The following is a 24811-nucleotide window of genomic DNA, read 5'->3' on the forward strand; positions in this document are numbered from 1 at the left end:
ATGCAGGCTTACCCCACTCGCACTTTCCACCCTTAACTAATCCCCAGATGTCGGAATTCTGCCATCTAAAGTCTATCACACACGCATGCATGTTGTGCATGTGTGTGCACACAGCTATGTGGGAATATACAGCCTCCCTATATAAGATCAGACCTCCCTTCTCAACTAAGAGCTTGCTGTACTAAACCCTCCCCCCCCTGGAGTGTGTGGATAGAAAAATACAACGTGCGTGCTAATGTTTTCATGAGTTAAATGAAATATTCTTTATACTTGTAGGTGGTACCAGTGACAGTGAAAAATATATATACAAAAAGGACAAAGAGAGAGCAGCTGATTCAGTTTCCCTGGATCCTTTTAAATAAGATTTACTTCATTTAAGTCACTCATCTTTATTAAGGATATATACTTATAAAAAAAGAAATAAAAAATGGGTAAGTATTCTAACTGGATTTTTCCCCCTATTTATGAGGGAGATTTCTAATATATCACATGAGAAGAAAATACATTCCGGTTCATGACTGTTCTCACCTCAAGCAAATGTTAACTTCATTTGTGATTAAAATGTTCAAATTAAGATTTTAAAAAAGCCTTGATGTTTGACAATTAATTTAATCCAAGAAAGAACGGGGAAATCATTCAAGCTTGCTAGTCAACTTGATTATCTCTTTGTGTATTAAAAGTGACTATAAAATATCAGGAAGAACTCTTCAAAACCCACATCCGTTTTAAAATGTTTTTCCCCTTTAACATGGTTTGCACAGTAAAAGCAATCATTCAAAGGTATGACATAAAGTCTGTGAATTATGAGACATTGTTGTCATTACTTTTGTGAATTACAACTTTTGGTCATATGGGTTTGTTATCAATTATACAGGCAATTCATGTAATATACAGATATACAATAGTGTACCTCACTCTAATGCGATTCATTCTTACCCATGAGGTGTTATAACACAGCACACAAAAGGCCAAACATTGTAAGTTCATTCTGAGGGTTATCCACTCAGATGAAAAGCTTTTTTTTCAACGGCCCCTACACTCTTATGTAGGTATTTTTGCTTTTTCTTATTTAGTCCAAATTTATCAAAAAGAATATACATTAAATCTGAAAATCAAACCTTAAGCCTTTGTGATCCGGTATTGTAGACCTGCTGGTGTATTTATGTGTGATTTTATATGAACATAAACATTCTAACGTTACCTAGAAGATATATAAAGTTATCTTCTTGTATTAATTATCTGTGTTTAGTTTCTAAAACAATAGGAAGTCTTTTCTTCACTTTGTAAATATTTTTTGTATTACATAAAAAATTATACTATTAAAAATTAATATTGACATTTCGATATCATACAGAGAAAATATGGCATAATGAATGTATTTGTTTCTTCATTTTTTATAAGGTTTTTTAAATCACATGGTATTGAACAGATGACTTCCATTTAAGAACACAAGATCTAAAGGCGGACGGCCTGGATTCCAGGCCTGACTTGGCCATTTTTTCCCACCTGTGGCCTTTCTGTGGGAAGTGACTTAACCATTCTGTGCCTCATTTTTCTCCCTTATAAAATAGAAGTGAGAATGAAGCCTTATTAGAATGAGTTACTGAGAGAATTAAAAAGAGCCTAGAGCACACACAGCCTGACCCACATTAGGCACTCAATAAATGTTAGTGAGTCACTGTGATAGTTATTCAAGTTCCTGATTTTTAAATGTGTTCTTTTAGATGAGTTTGCTAAGATAATGTCAATGACTGTTTCATTGGCCAATCTCTTGCCGAAGTGTTCTATGCAAACATTGTATAATATATATACACACAAAAAATAAAAGTGCTATTATTAGAAAATATCATTATGAAAGATCCGGTGCCAAGGCAACGGTTGATTAATTTATGCTATGGCACCTCTGATAATTGACGATATTTAATTTATTTAAATACACAACACTTTCTTGGCCAACATACATTGATTTCCCATTTGTAAAAGTCTAAACATTTTAAAGAGAAAGCGAACATTCACATCGTATTTATCAGCCACCCTTGGCCTCGCCTCTTTTTCTTTTGTGCTTTTTCCTGGGCAAGTCACCCAGGCCAAGCCTTTAAACACAATCCCGAACACGCCAAAGTGGAGCACATATCTTGCAATTTTCAACAGACGATGAAAAACAGAAGTTTTCTTAGTGCTCAATAATGACGGCGCCCAGAGGATGCCGCACCGTGCACACCTCCACTCAGCGTGACCCACACTTGCGTTCTCAGCCCAGTGTGTTTCCCTGTCGAGCCTCCTGAGAGAGCTCTGCATCTCTCTCCTCCCTCTGGGCATCGCCGCCTGCCTCTCTCTCCCCTCCCACACACGCCGCCCTGCTGCTCCTGCAGCAGGCCACTCAGCCCCAGCGGGATCTCTCCAACAGCTGCCCTGGCATCTCTAGCTCCAGGAAAACCACAAGATTGTGGGTGTTCATTGACAAAGTGGGGCTTGGAAATGAGGCGGCACAGCTCCCGGGGCAACGGGACATGCAAACATGGGAGAAATGCAGAAATAAAAAGAGAGCAACCAAAATTTACAGGCTGACAAGAAACTGACCATCATCCATCAGCGCGTCTCCACTGTCTGGATCAACACAGACCACAGTCGAGGGGCTGGCTCTACAAGAGTCCTGAGAGCCTCTGGCTTGATGCTCAGAAAGTACTTCTGATTTCTGAATACATAATGACATACATTTTGCTCTTTGGAACTTATGTGTATTTTTAACAGGATGAATTTCCTATGTTTCAGCCAAAACAAATGTATAAACATTTTATGAATAAAGCTTTTAGTAAATGGTAAAATGCAAAAATCAATATTTAGTCTCAGACTAGATGTCCTTTTAAGCTCTATCTTAATATGCTAAACATGTTGACTTGACTTTATAAATATATGTTAACATGTCTATTTATACTGATGACTTAAAAAAGCTAGACAGAACAATAAATATTTCATTTTAAATGCATGCAATAAAATAACTTTAGTAATAAACACAACTTATATTTATAGTCTTATATCACAGTGCTCTAAAATAATGGCTGAAAGTTTAAAGAACAAATGTGTGATGATTTTTTTTCTCTAAAGAAGAGAATCTTTGGTCTATATTTGAATAACAAGTTTGCATTTTAAATAATAAGATAGGATATCTAGAAAATACCAGGTTGATATCCAATGTCATAGCAATAAAGGCAGACTCTGACATCACCTCACATTTCAAAAGAAAATTAAAATCTGCCCAAGTTCAGTGGGTTTGAGAATGTGTGGCAGGGTGATGGGGCTTCAGAGCACACAGAAGCTTTGGAATCAGGCAGGACTTGTTTTAAATCCTAGATCTATCACTTGGTAAGTATGTGACTTTATAAAAGGGACATCTCTGGGCTTGCTTCCTCATTTATACAGCTGGGAAGATACTGGTATCCATTTCAAGGGAATGTTGTAAGAGTCAAGTGTAAAGTGCTTGGATATTGCAAGTTGTCAACAGATGTTACTTTCCATTTTCTCTTACCCTTCTCTATTTTTTCTTTTATCCATAGCACTTCTCTTTATTTTTTTTAAACAAAGTAAACTTAAATTTTATAAACAAACACAACAAACCCATCCTGATTCACATCATTGCTGCCTTTGTTGTAAGCAGTCAGTCTACCAACTGTGCTGCTCATCCACTATCACGCAGCCTCTTTGTGACAATGTCAGTGACTCCTGACCCTTTACACCGCTAGATGGTCAGTTTGTGTCCCTGCAGTATTGAACAAGAGGCAGACACTGCAGCATGACCTTCGGAAAAATACAGTGATTTTCTTAAACGGATCTATGCAGGTTTGTGAATGAAACTCTTCCAAAATTTCTTTTTAATCTGCAATTAGGGGAACACTGTTTTAAAATATGATATTTAGGGATGTACAACTTACACAGAATAGCATCCTTTACAAAAATAAAAACACATAAAGGTAGCTAACAAAGTCACCTAAAAGGTCTACCTTAAAAATAGATTATGATTTATCTAAATTTTTTTCTGTGTGTCAGTTTTAGTGAATTTTATTCTATCAATATAAGTATGACCTATTAATATTATGATAAAAATAAGAACTTATTACTAACAAATAATGGTATATCAACATAAACATTTAAATTACAAGACTAAAAATAAAAGTATGCATATGAAAGAAACCCACAGGTTTAGAGTAACAACATTCTTGTGTTTCTGAAATTATAAAAAAACCTAAAAACAATCTTAATACCATTCATTTAACTTTACAGAATATACTATTATTGTTGTTAAAACTGATTTCACATATAGAATATTGCAAAATCTGAAGCAATTTCACTGAATAAAAGTACATTACCAGGCACACTATATAATATAAAAAAATGGAATAGGTTTTAATATTTTTCTACATTAAAGACAATGTTAATCTGCAAAAATAGCTAATATAGCTTTGATATGTAATTTAAAACATGCAGTTAAAAAAAGAATTTGATGAACCTTAAGGTAGTATGCTAAGTAAAATAAAGTGTATGTGTTGGCCACAACGCACTGTGGCCTTACTTTGTAGAGCCGATCAATAGATATTAGCTTTAAAAAAAGACATACAGAAAAGGACAGCAGCATAGTTTTTAAACGACAGCGAGAACGTTTAAACGGTCTCAATCAAGACTCAATTTTTTTTTCTTTCCAGCTGTTCTCTTCCAGTTAAGACACTTCATTTCAAATAAATTTAATTAGTTCCAATTGATCATAGCCAACACTGACACAGTTTTACCCACGGTGCTTTATTTTCATACAGCAAACGCTAACAAAGACTGCTAGGTGCTAGGCTGCGATTCCAGCGGCACAACACCACACTCACATCTCCTTCAATTCTCACCCAGAAGAAAAATTGCAAAAATGACTGCTCTTCCTACAGAACAAGCATTAAGTTATACTTCATATTGCAATGGCATCTTTTCATCTTGGTCTGCTGTTTGAGTCAATGAAAAAATTAAGTTCCAGATTACTACAAATATAAAATTAATACAACAGTGCCTATTAGCCTATGGTCTCCAAATAAGAATCCATTCAGACTACAGGCAAATCTCTCTGTCATGATATAATTTATATTTCTTTTATGAAGAGACGTTATTAGAGAAATTCCTTTTAAATAACTGATTTTTCAGAGTGAACAGATAACCTACCAGTTTTCCTTTTATATTTGTACTCTACAACACTGGTTATCCCCAAATAAGATTACTATGCGTAGAACAGGTTTGTCTCAATGCATCTGCCATATTTTTCATAATGCAATTTATATAGGATTCTAGTCAATAAAAAGAAATACGGTTTTCTTCAAAACCTTCATAAAAATCCATACCACATCTTAATCAAGTCACCCAACCTGAAGGGAGCCGGGACGATCCACTGTCTACAGTGGGCTACTTACTTTGACAACACGTGAAGAAAGCCTTTTTTTTCCATCATTTAAATTCTTTGCATATTGAACATTCTTGCCTCTAGTACCCATGACATGAAATGAATAAATCAATTGATAAAAGCCATTCGTCACACATGTTTAACTGAACTTCATGCAGATTACAATACAGTTTATGTAGCATTGATTCTCTCCAAAACTAGATTTTCACCTTTAAGTTTCTTGATTCTTCTTTTAACAATCAAATAAAAACAGTCATGTGCTATAATGCCATCCTAGGACTTTGGTAATGCATAATTCATAATTTCAATGTACTGATTTAGAAATGCTTGAGTTCTCAAAAATGTACTGTTTATTCCAGAATGCAAATTGAGTTATTCCACTATTGCAAAGGTAACTTCTTTTTTCCCTATGAATTAAACCATTCCTTTTTTATGGACAGAAGGCCTTTAAAATGTATAGGGAATTAAAATATAAACAAAACACCTATAACAACATTTTAAAAAGCAAATGAAAATGAAGGAAAACAATCCAGTTTGAAAAACTTGCAAATAATATCCTTTAGTAGCTACTGAAACAAATTCCAGAATTGTGAAGTGCAAATGACTTTCAGAAAAGTTGAAAGTTTCTGAAATAATTTATATTTATGGTAGGTGATTAAAAAAATAAACTGATAACATTAAAAAGAATTGAAAACAAGAAAGAAGAACCACCATCATCTCATTTTTACTGAAAACCAGATGCCCCCCTCCCCCAGATTAGTCAACTCCTTACTTGGAGCAGCGACACAAACGCTGTGTTTTATAATTAACATAGGGTTTCTGATTTTCAAGGGAGACCATTAGACTCTCTCAAATTCTTCCCAGTGAAACAATTTCAAAGCATTTGGTGCTAACAATAAAAAACTTGCCACACAGAGCTTTAAAAGAAAAATAAAACAAAACAAAAAAACCTCCCTTTTGTTTTTTTCTCCATACAGTTTTTGTTGAAAACTTGACTGATATTTTATGAGCATGCTTCTTTTCAAATTATTGATTACTATTAAGTTAATACTTGTTGCTCCCCGATAATGATAGACATATATCGTCAGATATTACATTTTACCCATCCATACCAAAAATAAAAGTTTCTCATTCTTAATACTAATAAGAATATCTATACTAGGTTGTTTTATCCTCTGTGCACTGAAAGAAATTGAGCTGAATGCATTTGGAGATCCAGTCATTGCAAATGCTTAAGATAGGCTGAAAATATGTGGTATGTGGCTTTTCTAAATTCTATTTTATGACTGGTTATGTGATAAGTAATATAGATAATCATGGTCAATACCTTACAATGTAAGTAACTTTTAAAAGAAGTATTTATTTCTATACTATAGGTAGAAAAGAGTATCTGTAAGTTTCCTCATGCAGCCAATATTGCATATACTGTTATTACCCCTTCAGTATAACTGCAAAACCCTTCATAATATAATAGGTGTATTCCTCTACATGTTCCACAGCGTTAGAAATGATCCTAGTCTCTGAATTAGAAGGTCCCCAGAAAATCAAAGGCACAGCTAGCAGGTTCATTGTTAGAGCAACAACGAGCAAACCTGGCCCAAACAAACAGTTCCACTTCCTTCCACTTCAAGATCAAAAAGGACACTAAAGAGTCTTATAAAACCAAATACCCATCAATACAAGGTTCCATCCATTCCATTAACATCCTTAGTCCCACTCTAAATGACAGAAAAGCATTTTCCAATATTGGACAAGGCTCATCCAGATTATGGTAAAGATGCCTCCTTACCAGTTGTGATGTCATCGTCTACAAGGTCGTGCTCTTCCTCTTGGACTTTGGCTTCAGGGCCCGAGATGGTGTCAGGAGTGGCGGTGACTGTCTGCATGGCTTCTGCTGAGACCCCAGCTAAAACATACGGGGAACACAAGGCTTAGTTCTTAGAAACGAAAGAAAAGGTAGATCAAAGCTCTTAAAGGTTTTTAACTTCCTGGATGCAAACACAGTATTTTTTAAATACAATACTGGGGTGGGCAAAGGTAGGTTTACAGTTGTTCATATGGAAAATCATTAATAAATAATAATTCAAGAATAAACTTTTATGTACTCACAACTGTAAACCTATTTTTCCCACTCCCATATATTCACCAAAATTAAAAGAGACACACAGTAATCAAGTAAACATTCATGTGAGCTCTATTTCTCTCTGTGTGTGTGTGTGTGTGTGTGTGTGTGTGTGTGTGTCTGTATACATACATGGGTGCCAACTATATTGCCTTTTTTCATTAACATCTGGGAAAAACAGAAAAATAATACTGAAGTTAATTACATTTTTACGTGATTCCTTTCGACATACTCACTACATTACTTTAGTTGATTTACACATAATTATGCTAAAACAGAAAAAAAAACCCTAGAAAGTGAAGGGCTATTTTAAACATTTATACTTCTCTTTACTAGTCGTTTGCTATAACTTGAAGGCTGGGAAGAAGAATGACCACAAAAGAGGGGTTAGTGCTTGGGTCCACGTGAGAGATCTGAGGCGCATGCCCCAAGAGTATAACTTGGCTTCCTGTGAGGAATTAGAGAGGAGCTCAGATAACTATCACAACAAAAGACCCAAACTGAAGGCAAGCAGGTGACTAAACCAAGGTGCCAAAAGCTTCCATTTTGTAATACCACCTGTCTTGTCCTTATCCATCTAACTTGCCACCCTTGATGATGTATTTTGTTGTCGATTTACATCTACCACATTATTTCTAACTAGGCAATGGATAGCAGCTTGTCTCAATATTTTTCATTTGGTTAACAACAGGTGTTGCTCAATCAATAGGATATAAAAACATCACCATCAGAAGTTACTTTAGGAGTTAAACTTTCTAATCAAACATTCGTAACAAGAACTTCAATAACTGCATATATATAGTATCCATCAAAATATTTTTAAAAATCAAACTACAAATATTCAAGGATTTCTTTTCTTCCAAGGTGTATTACCTTGCACATTTCTATGTGATAGTAAACCTTTCTGTCTCAGGCTTATGAAAGGCACCAAGAAAGAAAGAACCTAGCTCTGGCCAGTTAGCTCAGTGGTAGAGCATCAGCCCGGCGTGTGGAAGTCCAAGGTTCGATTCCTGACCAGGACACACAGAAGAAGTGCCTATTTACTTCTCCACCCTTACCCCTCTCCTTCCTCTTTCTCTCTCTCTTCCCCTCCCACAGCTAAGGCTCCACTGGAGCAAAGTTAGCCCGGGTGCTGAGGACGGCTCCATGGCCTCTGCGTCAGGTGCTAGAATGGTTCTGGAGCGACGCTCCAGATGAGCAGAGCATCGCCCCTGGTAGGTATGCAAGGTGGAACCCAGTCAGGTGCATGCGGGAGTCTGTCTGACTGCCTCCTCGCTTCTAACTTTGGAAAAATACAAAAAATACATAAAAAGAAAAAAAAGAAAGAATGTTAGTTATTAACCACCAGGAATAGTCTTGAACTAGACCATCTACCTAGCGGTAGATGGTTCCAAGGTCTAAGTATTTACATTTTGGAAAGGGAACATACCACATTGAGTACCACCACTTTGTTTAGAATTGCTGCAACAAAAATGAATAGAGCTAGATCAGTGGTTCTCAACCTGTGGGTCGCGACCCCGGCGGGGGTTGAACGACCAAAACACAGGGGTCGCCTAAAGCCATTGCAAATACATATTTTATTTAAAAATGTATTGTATAATAAATATGTATTTTCCAATGGCTTTAGGAGACCCCTGTGTTTTGGTCGTTTGACCCCCGCCGGGGTCGCGACCCACAGGCTGAGAACCGCTGAGCTAGATCAATAGTCCCTGATGAATTCAAAATGACAAAGCCATTCCTTTGCAGGATCATTGTGTTGTTGGGTATTCAAGATAATGTTTACAACAGAGGAGGCAGGTTACTAGAAAATAAATATTAAGTTCATTATCGAGAATCATTATTTTAGATTACTAAATCAAATTATAAATCTCTTACTCTCAGTAACAATCATTTGTTAGTAGTATTTCCCATTCCTGTGAAATTAAAAGGTTTCATGAAAATAAAGGATAGAGCAAAATAAAAAGACTAAAACGAAACAAAGCTCATGGACACAGACAACAGTGTGGAGACAGCCAGGATGGGCAGGTGGAAGGGACAGGAGCATAAACGGTGATGGGTGCAGAACTGACTTGGGGGAGGTGGGCACACAATACAGTGTGCACAGATATGTTGTAGAACTGGATACCTGAAATTACAACTAGTGTCGCCCTAATAAATTCAATTTTAAAAAGTGAAAGGGAGCTGGCATTTATGGAGTAACAAGTTAAACTGATCTCATTAAATCAGAGAGGTTAAGTAATTGCTCAACATAGCACAGCTACTAAATTTAGGAACCAGTATTGACATGTATGTCTTTCGATTTCAAACCCCAATATCCTTTAGCACCAAAATCTTCCTAGGCTTGAGTTCCAGGATAGGAGGTATGACAGAGCACCACTTCAAACATGAGAAATCATGGAATAATACGATATTGAACATAAATACTGTCTAGCCCTCCATGGAGTTCTTGGGCTATACAAAGGTAACTGTTCAACTGACAGCATTCAACATTTGGGACAGACTTAAGGAGCAAATGTGTATATATTAAAGTAGCCAAGGCTGAAAGACCAAGTAGCTATGCTGAAATTGGTCCTTTGATCGACACTTTTCAAAACAAAATAAGGGGTATAAAATCCCTTCTCTTTTGGCAGAAGCAAAGAAAACACAAAGAATAAAAGAAAACTACCAATCAATATCTCTAATAAATATAGCCTCAAAGATCCTTAACAAAATATAAGCACACAGAATTCAGCAACATATAAAAAGAATTTACACACCATTATCAAGTAAGGTTTATTCTGAGGATGCAAGTCTGGTTATATTCAAAAATCAATCAGCATAATCCAAAATATTAACAAGTTAAAGAAGAAAAATTGTATGGTCTTATCAATCACTTCACAAAATTCAACATCAGTTCATAATTTTAAAAACTCTCAGAAAAATAAGAATCAAAAGAAACTTCCTAAACTTAATAAAGAAGGTAGCTATTAAAAGTGTACAGCTGCCTGACCAGGCGGCAGCTCAGTGGAAAGATTATCAGCCTGGAATGCTGAGAACCTGGGTCTGAAACCCCAAAGTCACTGGCTTGAGCATGGGCTCATCCGGCTTGAATACAGGCTCACCAGTTTGAACGTGTGGTCACTGGCTTGAGCATGGGCTCATCTGGCTTGAATACAGGCTCACCAGTTTGAACGTGTGGTCACTGGCTTGAGTATGAGACCATAGACATGACCTCATGGCCACTGGCACTAAGCTTAAGGTCACTGGCTTGAGCAAGAGGTCTCTTACTCTGCTGTAGCCCCCTGGTCAAGGCACATATGAGAACGCAATGAATGAACAACTAAGGAGCTGTAACTATGAGTTGATGCTTCTCATCTGTCTCCTCTCTCTCTCTCTCTCTCTCTCTCTCTCTCTCTCTAAAAAATAAAAAAATAATCTATAGCTAACATTATGCTTGCGGGTGAAAGACTCAACACTTTCCTCCTATCATCAGGAATGAAGCAAAGATGTCCACACACTGGCCACTCATATTTAGCACAGCATTGGAAGTCCTGGCCAGTCTAACAAAGCAAGAAGAGAAAACACAAACAACCATATAGTTTGGACAGGATGAGGCAAGCTGTCTTTATTCAAGGATAAAATTACTATCTACATGGAAAATCCAAAGGATTCTACCCCCCCCCAAAAAAAAGGAGCTAATAAGTGAATACAGCAAGGCTGCAGAATATAAGAAATTTTAAAAATCAATTATATTTCTATATGCTAGCAGTGAACATGTGGACACCTACATTTAAATTTTTTTTATTTTATTTATTCATTTTTAGAGAGGAGAGAGAGACAGAAAGGGAGAGAGAGACAGAGAGAAGGGGGGAGGAGCTGGAAGCATCAACTCCCATATGTGCCTTGATCAGGCAAGCCCAGGGTTTCGAACCGGCAACCTCAGCATTTCCAGGTCAACGCTTTATCCACTGCACCACCACAGGTCAGGCCCGGACACCTACATTTTAAAAAATACCAATAATAATGGTTCAAAAAAACTGAAATATTTAGAGTAAATCTAAAAAGACATATAAGAGATTTGTATGCTGAGGCCTATAAAACACAGATTAAAGAAATCAAAGATCTAAATAAATGAAACAGACATGTACAGGGTGGAGCAAAAGTAAGTTTACAACTGTGAGTACACAAAATAGGTTATTCTTGTATTATTACTTATTGATCATTGTACTATTTTCCATATGAACAACCGCAAATCTATCCTTGCCCCACCCCGTAGTGCTTATGGGTTTATGTAGATTTGACACAGTAAAGATGTCAATCCTCTATAAATTGATATACAAGTTTCACATAATTTCTATCAAAATCTCAGCATAATATTTTGTAGGTATAGATAAAATTATTCTAAAATTATATATAAAGACAAAAGAATTAGCTTAGCTAAAAACAAAACAAAAATTGGGGGGAAATAAGGTAGGAAAATCAGCCTGTCCCATTTTAAGACATCATATAACAAAGTTATTAAAAGTATGTGGCTATAGGTTAATAGACTAGAGAACCCATAAAACATGTAAACAAATATGCTCAACTGATATTTGACAGGTGCAAACACAAATCAATAAAGGAAAGACAGTCTCTTCAACAAATCGCCTATTATAACTGAACATCTATAGACAAAAATCCAAACCTTTACTTAAGGCTCACATCTGATACCCAGAATGAATCATGGACCTAAACGCTGATCAGAGAAATATAAAACTTTTAGAAAAAAAATCTTTGCGATCTCAGGCTAGACTTGACACCAAAAACACAATCCATAAAAGAAAATTTTGCTAAACAGATTTCATCAATATTAAAAACTTCTGCTCTACAAAAGGCCCTATTAAGAGGATTAAAAGACAAGCTACAGACTGGGAGAAAAGATTCACAAGTCACACATCCAACAAGGGACTAGTACTTAGACTATATAAAGCACTCTCAAAACTCAACAGTAAACAGTCTGGCAGTTGCTCTAAAGGTTAAACACAGAGTTATCATATGACCTAGCAATTCCACTCCAGGGGAATCCCAGGGAATAAAAACATACATCCACACAAAGTCTTTTAGGTGAGTGTTCACAGCAGCGTTATTCATAAAAGCCAAAGAGTTTAAGAAATCGAATGTTCTTCAACTGGTGAATGACTATATGAATATACCACAATTTATTGATGAATAGATAAATGTGAGATATTCATGCAATGGCATATTAATCAGCAATACAAACAAATGAAGGACTAAGTACAGGAAGCCGGTCAGAGACCACCACATGCTGAAATAGAGACAGAGGAACATCTGCGGATGCTTAGGGTGTGCGGACTGGGGGGAAGGAGGAGGGATACTTTGGGCACAGGAACTTTTTGGCTGATGAAAATGTTCTGAAATCGATTGTGGTAACAGTTGCTTAACTCTGAATATGCCAAAAACCCACTGAACTGTACATTTTACAGGCAAATGTAATGGCATGCACATTATATCTTAATAAAGCTGTTGGACAAGTTGCTTTTCTAACATTCCAGATTAACCAAGGAATTCACACCATTTCTCTGTACTCCCTGGGCACCTTTTCTGTGGCTAGAGAAAACCAGGAGAAGAGCCACACAGAACACTATGCATCAAGAAAACAAAATTCACTGTGAATCTTTTCTTGTGTCAGGAAGGAGTAACGTTCCATTGTTTAAAAAATTAACTATATTCTTGATTTTGACCATATTTATAACTCATTCGATAAGTCCTCACAATCAACATTTCTGGGCTATTTTGTTATCAATCAATAAAAAAAAGGCTGACTTTGGTTATTTCAAAGTTTTTAAAACATCAGCTAAATATGGCAACTTCAGTCAAAATGGGCATGATGATAACAGAATAGCTTAGATTCTTAACCTTTGTTGGAAGATAGAAAGGTTAGAAATACTGAGAATGTAAAGACCAAATTACTACTATCAACTCTCAAATCCATTTAAATCATTTTAAATGAATTTTAAGTTTGTTTTAAGGAAATGATAAAAACTTTTCCTTTTGAATTATCAGATCATAAAGTTAGTGAAAAGCTGAGCTAAAATGATTTAACTCTTCTAATCTGCAAAAGAAGGGATAACAACATTTTTTTTTATAATTCCAGCCATAATTTAGCTATTTCTAATTGACACCATATTTAATGTCATATTACAATGTTACGGTAAAAGGCAAACATTACAGCAGACATTTGTAAAGGCAAAGCATTAGGATAGGAATCAAATCAGTGGTTGCCAGAGGTTAAGGGTGTGGTAGGGGATTGACGGCCGGTGGTCGGAGCAAGTATTTTAGAATGGAAATAACCTGTACCTAACTGTGGGAATGAGAACTTGACTGCCACATCTGTGTACAACTCATAAAACTGCACACTCAGAAGACTGAATTTTACTATATAAATTATACTTCAATAAACCTAACTGTAGAACCTACATCAAAGGTACTACATATCACTATCACTAACGAGACCTGGGTTTTTAAGGATTATGCCAAAACATAATGCTATTTTCTAGGAAACACAATGACCAGAATGAATTGTTTTACTTTCTTCCTGGTACAAAACACTAAACTTTTTGAAACATAAAAATCACTGCATTACTATCCACTGTCAATCAGATGACAAAATATTCTCGAGAAATATGAAGAGTCCATTTAGAAAATATTTATGTGGAACCTCAGTTTCTTGAATATTGATTATCAAGATTGTAAATGTCAGTCTTTATATGGTGGTACTTTACTATTTTCTTTTTTTTTTTTCTTTTTCTGAAGCTGGAAACGGGGAGAGACAGTCAGACAGACTCCCGCATGCGCCCGACCGGGATCCACCCGGCACGCCCACCAGGGGGCGACGCTCTGCCCACCAGGGGGCGATGCTCTGCCCCTCTGGGGTGTTGCTCTGTTGCGACCAGAGCCACTCTAGCGCCTGGGGTAGAGGCCAAGGAGCCATCCCCAGCGCCCGGGCCATCTTTGCTCCAATGGAGCCTCACTGCGGGAGGGGAAGAGAGAGACAGAGAGGAAGGAGAGGGGGAGGGGTGGAGAAGCAAATGGGCGCTTCTCCTGTGTGCCCTGGCCGGGAATCGAACCCGGGACTTCTGCACGCCAGGCCGACTTTACTATTTTCTTATGTACTTGATGAAGTGAACATATTGTCAAATTATACCATTAAATCTAAGATATTTACTTTCTAAATAGCCCTATAATAATTGGCAATCATGAACAAAAAAAGGTTAAGTAAATACATCTTGAATAGAACTAAATATCTTCAATCCCATGACAAAAATTCTGTTATTAAATATACTAGAAAATAATAAGGATGCTATGAGTAAAGATACACAATAAAAAGGTACAATAAAGATGCTACAGAGATAAAGTAAAAAGCTACAATTTAAAAAAATGGAAAGATAAGATACACTTAAAAATGCAGTTAGTCCCCAAAAACAGATTTCACAACATAAAAAATTAATGAGTGTACATTATGCTGACAATAGGTGTCTATAAATGGATTCCACACTGTGACTTAGGGTAAAAATAAGGAGAAAATGGAACGGAGCAGATACTGGGTATGAGTAAGTTTGCATGACAGAGAGAGGGAGTGGGGGGGGGCGGAGGCTGTGGCCAGGAGCAGAGGAAACAGCAGAGAACAGGGAAGACTGGTAGGCGATCTTCATGCCACTTGGATTGCTAATACCTAGATCACTGTTCATTGTGAGATATATAAATATATACAACTTTCCCATTTGAACAGTTTTAACCACTTAAAAAATTTTTTTTACTGGTAATCCAGTTTTCAAAATCAATGTAATAAAACTGTACTTGCACCCCCACCAGGAAAATCAGGTATATTAGTCTAAAACTTACCTTGCAAAAGCTTGTAAATTGCCTTTATAATCATTTTTCTCTGGCTGGCTAATAATAGCTGAGTAATGATAAATAATATGAACTCAGAAGGCTTGAGTGTCATGTGATTAACAATAATCAAAGATTAAATACTAAAATTTAATAGAGGAACATTTAAAATATAGCACTTTTAACCAATACTGGAATATAAAGTCAGTTGAGTTCATCATCATTTTATTATTTCATTGAAGATCAGATGGAAGAGATAAACAGTATTGTTAGGACTCAGAAAGAAAAATATATACCAGAATATTTATGAATATTAACAAGAATTCTATTTCTCATCCCACAGTGATATAGATTTCCACTGAGTTAAAAAAATGGATCTAAAAGAATGGCAGGATTTTTATTTTATCAGTTTCTCACAACTGTGGTTTTCTAGTGGTCTGATCATAATAACAAGAGGCAAGAATTTGATAGGAATGTTTACTCTGAATAAAGTAAAATGCAACGCTAAGGAAGGGAGTGTGTGCACATCCAGGGCTTATTTTCAGGCAGAAGGCTTGAATTTATGGGAAGCAGATCTCTGCAGTCACTGACCGCACTGGCCCACATTCCCCACAAGCCCTACGACAGACAGACGGCCTGCCTCACATTAATTCACTTCACACCACTCCTATCGATCCCCGGCCGGTTCCCCAGTCTCTCCGCACACACTGCCTGTCTGGCTGCCTACATCCACACCGGCACACAAAGGCCAGGGAAAGATAACCTTTTGCTTTCCATTAAAGACACAGGATCTACTTTTCCTTTGGCAACAGAATAAAAAATATAAAATATAACAGTACAGATGTCTGAGAGAAAAGTCTCCCTGTATGTGATGGTAGGGGCATTTATCCCTTATTTACTCTGATAGAGATCATTTCAATTGCTCAAAAACAAGTAAGTTAGTTTATTCAAGATTACAAGCCAATTAGAGAAATGAAAAATACAGTTAAAGGTAAACAAAATGTCTTCAAGCCTGAATAAAAATATAATAATCATTTGGTAACATGCTTTGATAGTTATTTTAAAAAACAGAATATATTTTTTTCTAAATAACATTTAGATTTTTTTAAAGAACATTGCTCTCACATAAAATGCAATTATAAACAATTCTGAAAACAAAAGAAACATATATACTGAACAATTCCCAAGGAACAGAAAAGACAGGAAGTGTACTGTATCAACAGAATATGAATGGAAGTATAAAGCCTTATTATTTTTCCTCTTTCCAACCAAGAACCTAAAAATGATCTGTGGTAAAAATCACACCTAGTACTTTTAATTCATTGCATGTTCTTTTTCAAAGATTTCTTTTTGATTTGCCGGTGATGAGCTGACTCAACACCAATTTTGGTTTCAGAAGACACAATAAAACAGAGATTTATTGTTCAACCTACAACGTGAGAAACAAAGGCAAATCTGTCTTGACACACAACTGCACTAGAGCCTGAATTTGAAATTATAACCTCTGGCTGGCTCAGAAACCCAAATTATAAGCAGAATTATATATTTCAGAAGTGAGCCAAGTATATTCTCTTGGGTAAGAAAGTACCTTTGAAACCCTTTACAGATTTTCATTCTTTTGCTAGGTTACACCACCAAGTGGTAACAGAAGCAATGCACGAAACAAATACACGCAGGACAGTAACTATGTTGTTCTTTATTATAATAAGCAGAGCTAAAAATCATAAAAAGAGAAACAGGTGAAAGCTGCTGAAGCTAAGGGTAGTTTTAAAATAAGGAGGTTAAGATTTGGCCTGGGCCTGAAGGACGGCAGAGATCTAAGAGAGAGGCCAAATGAACAGAACAAAGCCATCAGAAGGATGGGGGAGGTCCCCATGCCAAGTTCCCTCCTCAGCTTCAAACACCTGAGGAGCCCCCGGGCTGCCAGGTACCAAGCCTGCACCAGGCATCAGTGACAGACAAAAAGACATGGGCTGCCTCTCAGTAAGATCACATGTAAAATTAGGCTATGGGGACTCATTCATGACCTTTAAACATGACAAATAAGATGTTCTGTATTTTAGAAAGATCTCTCAGTGTGAAGAATGATTTCGGAGGACTCAGAGGTAACAAAAAGGCCACTGATTTTCAAGCCACACTCCTTGATCCTTAGGAGTTCCCTAAAAGGGCCAGAGGAGAAGAAAGGCCCTCAAGCCGCCCAGCTCTGACACGTGGGTGTGCGTGTGCACCTGCACCCACATACACATTGCCCAGAAGTTTTCATTTGAAGAAAGGATACCCCTTTTTAAAAAACATTTGAAAATCACTGGTCTTGACTTTAAAAAAATAAAGATATTATTATAAATGGGGAGAAAATCAAGAGTTGTTTTCACATAAAACATAGGAAGAGGGGGAACTCTGAACACAGGGAAGGACAAGGAGGGAAGATTCATCTATTGACTTTCTTCTTCAGTGATTGTTATGCTACAGCAAAGGAGATAGAAATTAAGGGGGTCTTACACCATAAAAACAGCCATGTGAAAAATATAGATTTATAAGTGCGTATGTGAAAATATACTGTCCATCTGAAGAAAAATCAATTCACTCTGCTCGGGATGGGGTCAGCCTGAGAACACATGCAAAAACAACTTCATGGGAAGGAAATGCCCATGGAATGACATGAAGTGAGGAGATTCCAGGAAGACAGAACAGCATGTTAAAGGACCCTGATGTAGCTACTGAGCTGGGTGGCAGAAGCCTAAGAAGTATGAGGAGGGCTGAAAATGAGGCGACAAGGTTATTTCCTGTCAGAGCCCTAAAGGCAACGGGAAACAGGTGCTAACAGAGAAGAGGAAGCGGAAAAGGAATATATTTATATTCTTGACGACTCCAGCATGGTTGGAGGAGAAAGGTCAACAGGTGGTAAGTAAAACCAGACGACTGCTGGGGTTGGTGGCTATGCAATGACAGTAAACAAGAACGTTAATAACTTGAGATTTTGGATAAGTAAGAATAACCCTATAATTTCTCTTTCTCATCATCAGAGTAGTACAGGAATTCGGTTTGTGCAGAGCCAGCAAGCAGCTGTTTGAAGACAATTACGAAGAGAGTCTGGTCTGTAGTAGCAGACAGTCCAAGAGAGGCAACCAGTGAAAGGCAGTACCTTCTGCAAACCAGCCAGATTGCCTTGTATCCTTGCATACAACTCAAAGAATACAAAATAAAAGACAGGGATATGTCATCTCTTACATTCAATGATGAAGTCAAGGAGCACAGTTTAGCACAGCCCCTGGGATATACAAAGTGCTCAACAAACAACATTATTAGTATCATTAATATTATTAGCATTGCTTTTGTTATTACCGATTTTGGTTTTTATTTTTCCTAGACGTACTTTACTTCCCTCTATATTCAATATTCAACTTTCATCCTATTTGATGAACCTATTTGTCTTCTTTTAAAAAAAATACACTTTTAGAATGCATCGTTTTCCTCCTTTTGGAGCTACATTTCCAGACATCTTATAACATCTGCTTATATATAAGCCACTTGAAGTCAAAAACACTTAGAGAAAAAATTTACACGTCAAAGAATCAATATATCTTATGATGACTTTTGTTACGGTCAATTATGTTATTTTCAAATATCTACAAACACTAACACAGATGTAGGAAAGCTTCTGACCTTGTAATTTCTTAACATGAATAATTGATTTGAAAATTAAGACACAGGAATCTTGTTTTAACATCATTCTAGAAGGTGGCACATTTATTTTGCAGGAATACGCTGTAAGATCACACCATAAGGCATTTGTGATAGTCCTACTATTTCTTCACAGTAATAACTTAGATGAACACTGTCACTGTAATGTGCTTAGACTTCATTACTTGAGAATACTAAGTTCTTCAACAGACAGGAAAACTATTTGGATGGGTGAAACCTATAAGAAGTATTGAGTACAGGTAGTAAATAAAAAAGTAGCCTGTGAGACTATGGGCAAAACTCATGTTAAGTAAAGATACTTAATGACATGGAAGATACATTATATGTGAAAAAGGATGACACAAGCAGGAATGTTACTTGTAGGTAAAATGAAGAGAAAGACCAAGTCATAAGATAAATGGAAAGCCATAACAGGAGAAAATCTGCAGAACCAAGCGTTTGCCAGTGAGTTTTTAGATACAACACCAAAAGCATGAGTCAATGAAAGAAAACACTGATAAATTGGACTTAATCAAAATTTTTAGATTTTGTTCTATAAATGACACTGACAAGAGGATGAAAGACAAGCCACAAATTAAAAGAAAATATTTGAATATTACATAACTGTTAAAGGACTTGTACTCAGTAGATACAAAAAAACTGTTAAGACACAATAATTTTTAAAAAAAGCAACACAAGAGAGCAAAAGACCTAAACAGCAATCATTGCTAGTAGAAAGCTAAAGTGAATTAAAATATGTTCATGCCAAATCCTAAGCATGAATCGTTATTTTAACATACTCATACCACCAAAACCTAGAAACCACCCAGATGTCCTTAAATAGGTAAATGGATAACCAACCCTCAAACAGCCATATAATGGAACATAGCAACTAAAAGACTCACCTGTTGATTCGTAAAACAGTATGAATGAACCTTAAATATATTTTGCTAAATGTAAGAAAACAAACCCAGAAAGCTACACGTTGTTTGGTTCCATTTATACAGAATTTTGGAAAAGGCAAATCTATAAGGATGGAAAATAGACCAGTGGTTGCCAAGGCTTGGTGGGGTAAGGGTGGGGCTGATTATACACGAGCCACAAAAGGAGCTTTCCCAGGTGTTGAAAACGTATGTACGGCACCGTGATGGTAGGGACCTGATTCTATTCACTTGTCAAAATCCAAAGGCCTACATATCTAAAGGCTAAACTTATTGCATGGAAATATTCTTTAAAATGAATTCACCATAATGTTAGGGAATCCAGGATGAACTGCAGACCGTGACAAATGAATATGACTACATTGTCAATATACGGCATAACCTCACTGAAGGGTATACAGAAAAAAGGAGTTGACCTACATCACTGGAAAAAAAGGGCCAAACACTGCTATTGTAAAGCTAAAGGCAAAAAGAACTGTATACAAAAACTGCATTCTAGTTGATAAACTGATTTTTCACAGGGATATAGGTTAGCAATTCTAAATTACTGTTTATGTCTACAAAGGTTGTAAAAACAAGTCTATTACAGATCATGAGAGTCAGCTTTCTTACACTCAGGAAAAGAAGTTAAAAATATGCAAATGAGAAATGCTGTCTTGGTGGATGAAAATGAGAGATATCAGTATGAATTTGTATCTATTTTAACCTGCAAGCAGAGACAGACACAGAAATAATTATAGGTATGTAATAATTATAGGAATACATGAGTTAGTATGCACATAAGAATTTCCCAGTATGTCCAGTGAGAGGGCCTAGAAATGGCAAAATCCCAGCAAAACAAGCACACCTAGCACCTAGGTGTTAATGTCCAATATCCCAATATCTCCTTTGGAGAGAACCAGGGAACCTGGGGAAATGGCTAACTCTAGGACCCAGGCAGGGACAAGATGAGTGGGGAGCCCTTTCTATACCAGAAAACAAGGAAGTGCTTTAGAAGAAGATGGGGCCATATCCAAATGACACTGGGGCCCATTTAAGGAGTTCCCTGTGGTCAGTGCTGAAATAATTTGAGCAACAAAATGGCATTATAAAAGGTCTATTCCTCGGTCACTTGTCTGCTAAGGGCTCAATGCTGGGTCATTTGGGGACCAAAAATATGGTCCTGGACCTTGGCCCTAAGAAGATCTCAATGCAGTAATTATTGCATGGATAAATTTGTATGAAGAGTAGATGGCTTCATTATCATAAGGAACTACAAATGATGTCTCAAAATATAACTATTCATGCATATATAAATATAAAGAGAAAGTAAAATGATAAACCTCAAAGAAAACTTAGCAAGCAGGTGCATGAAATATAGTTACTTCGGCCAGGAAACATGACAAAATGGCATCAAACTGCTGAAGATATAAACATTCATACACCGTAATGAGCATAATGCATCCACAGAAGCATATCATTACTCCACATTACACTGATTAAATCTCACAATTCATTTTAAAGACTATTCATATCTAACCAGTGATTTAAGGGACAGAAAGTTGAATTAACTAAGGGAGCACCCATCACTGCCTCTGGCAGAGCTTTTAAAGAATTAACTTGCAATCAAAGTTATAAAAAGGATGAAAAATGAGTCTGATGGGTACTAAGATAGTGGATACTACAATGTACAGAGAATAGAAACTTCCTTTTTTTAAACCAATCCTATAAGTAAAAAATACAACTGTAAACATGTTTTTAAATTAGGAAGCCATTCTTAGATTAGAACTCAAAAATTCTTCCACTAGTCTGGCAGCAGGGGGTGGGGAAGTACCAGGAAAAGAAGTCTAGAATCACTAAAACTGAACTCCCATTAAAGAAACTTGAGATTTATGCCTACAGAGAATGCCAATAATAAAGAGCCATGCATTAAGGAGGTTAAGTGAATGACTCTGATCTACGTGAGGTCAAGGAATCCACAACATCTGATACCACCAACACTCCATCTCCACCATTCATTTTCCTTGGAATGTTCACAGCACATCTTAAAAATGTTACTCTTTCAACATAAATAGTATATATATCAACATTTTATCAGGCTGGCTTATACATTCTTTTCAAATACTCTTATGATAATAATGATGAAAAAAATCAAAGAATAGAGGTCAATATATAAGAATATATAATGTTGGTATATACCAAGCACTGTTCTAAGAAGAGCTTTACTTATCATTAATGCTTCATTAAACATTACATGAAACATACATACAATTATATTCTACCTCAGTGTTCCCAGCTTTTATATGACCTCACCAGCACATATAAGCAATTGCCAGCAATACTGTAATAATTTTTAATTGTATATTTGTAATAAGTATTCAAAAGTCACAATTCTGGTGAATAAAAAAGCAGAACCAAAATTTTACTTATGGGGTCTTGACTGGTTGGCTCATTGGTAGAACGTCAGCCTGCCGTGTGAATGTCCCAGGTTCAATGCCCAGTCAGGGCACACAGGAGGAGCACCCATCTAGTTCTCCACCTTTCCCCTTCTCTCTTCTCTCTCTTTCTCTCTCTCCCTCTCTCTTCTCCTCCTGCGGCCGTGGCTCGATTAGAGCAAGTTGGCTCCAGGCTCTGAGGACGGCTCCATGGCTTCCGCCTCAGGCGCTAAGAAGAGTTCAGTTGCTGAGCAATGGAGCAGTGCCCCAGATGGGCAGCACATTTACCCCCTGGTGGGCTTGCCAGGTGGGTCCTGGCAAGGGCACATGTGGGAGTCTGTCTCTGCTTCCCCTCCTTTCAATGAATAAAAAAATTTTAAAAAAAGAAAAAGAAAATTTTACATAAGGAACACAAATATATGATCTCAATATTTAACTGGAGTGATATCATCCCGTTCTATTCATCCTTACATTGCAAAAATAGAAATTCTAAATTCATGTGACATTAAAAGAGATTTATACAGTTAAAACTGCTTCAACCATAAAAAAAAAGTTTTATGAGTACTGCCTCTGAATAGAAATGTAATTGGAGAGAAAGCAAGAAATTTGCCATTTTTAATTACTCTAGCCCAGGGTCTCTTAACCTCACCATACTGATACTTTGCATTGAACAATTCCTGAGGGGTGGGGAGGAGTGGGGGCAGGGGAATGAAGGGGGATTCTGTTTAGCAGCATCTCTGGCCTCTAGCTGCCAAGTGCCAGTATCACCCCCTCCCTCGGCTATAACAATGATATCTCTGGCTATGACAATGATGTCTCCAGGTGTTGCAAAATATGGGGATGGTGAGTGTGCACAATTGCTATGGGTTAGGAAGTATTGCTCTAGACATGATTCTCAAAACTCCAAGACGAAACCTCCAAGTCAGGTGAAGCAGGACATATTTTGTTCAAAAGAATCTCATCAGCATCAACGCACCCTGCGTCCCCCCTATAATCACTATTTCTGAATGAAATGTGCTGATTCACCAAGGTTGACAGATCCTTTCTCCAGAGAGCAATTGTTACCTAATTATGATTACATTTTCTATTATAATACTAAAATAAAATTGTGACATCTTTTAAAAATAAAACTTTTTACCAAGGAAATATTATCACCTTTGATCCATTAATAAACCATCAATCATAAAATAGACTATGGAAACATTTCCAAAATTAGCCTATATTTTCCTAGGACATATAAATAAAAGGAACAGCAGTGCCAAAAAGCAGTTGAGAAAAATGGAAAAAGAAAAATTTATAGATCAAGATGATAGGTTTAAAGTGGCTATAAACCTCCAAGAGGAGATAGAGAAATTGAATTAAATGGGACTTCTTTTTTTTTAAAAAAAAAATCTTGCATCTACAACAATGTCAGGCTCCAAGTATGTGCACAACACAATTTGGTCAGTGACCTAACACTGTGCCTTATGATTTAGCTGACATATTTTTAGCCATAAAGTTTTATTCTGATGAATCCACCAGATGAGATTGTTTCTTTGGGAATGGGGGAAGTCTATAATGAAGAGCTATAGTACTCTAAGAATGATCTCCAACCAAGTAAAGAAATCTGAAGCTGGAACATACGAATAAATTTAGTCACAAAAAAATTAATCGCTTCTTCCCCTTTTCCTATATATCCTTTTTATATCTGTTTTATGGCAATTATATTTTTTAAACTGTGTAGAACTAATTAATCACCAGAGAATAAATGCTCAAAATTTCCATTTGTTTCCAATAAACCATTAGAGGAGAATTCTTCTGCATATAAGATTCCTCTATAAAGGATCAAGCAAAGGAAAGTCTTCAGTCCTTAGGATGGAGGTTACAGTTTGTTTCCTTATTCTATAATTAAAACAAACACAAAAAAACCACTTGAAACTACTTTAATAATTTAAATTGGGAGATCTTTATTTATTTTTTTTTTTTACCTTTCCTTTTCATTTCTTTCTGTTTCATTAACTTCTCTCTAGATCTCTCACAGCCACATTTTAATTTAAAGAGACTTGACTTCGGACCATGAGCAAAAGATGCAGTGTGCAGATGATGTTTTGTTGAGTTGTACACTTGAAACCTGCACGATTTTATTAACCAATGTCACATCAATAACATTATAAAAATAAATAAATAAGAAAGAAAAAAAGGAAGGAAGGAAGGAGAGAAGGAGGGAAGGAGGAAAGAGACAAAGAAAGAAAAAATGTAAAAGTACCTACCACATTGCATGGCTCACCACGGTACCAAGTTTCTGATTTTTTTTTTTTAAGTAGATCTTTTTTTTTTTTTTTATTCATTTTTAGAGAGGAGAGAGAGAGGTAGAGAG

At 36.5% G+C, this 24811-nt stretch overlaps 1 protein-coding gene across 2 annotated transcripts in view; it reads right to left on the reverse strand.

Annotated features, from left to right (window-relative positions):
* The window catches only part of WDR7 (WD repeat domain 7), a 307399-nt gene that overhangs the window by 166096 nt on the left and 116492 nt on the right, over positions 1-24811 (reverse strand). For both annotated transcript variants that reach the window (XM_066353645.1, XM_066353646.1), the window contains one exon: positions 7218-7334. In XM_066353645.1, coding sequence (XP_066209742.1) covers positions 7218-7334 — 117 coding nt within the window. The remainder of the gene's footprint in view (positions 1-7217; positions 7335-24811) is intronic.

Source organism: Saccopteryx leptura, chromosome 11, assembly GCF_036850995.1.
Source record: "Saccopteryx leptura isolate mSacLep1 chromosome 11, mSacLep1_pri_phased_curated, whole genome shotgun sequence".
NCBI classification, from domain to species: domain Eukaryota; kingdom Metazoa; phylum Chordata; class Mammalia; order Chiroptera; family Emballonuridae; genus Saccopteryx; species Saccopteryx leptura.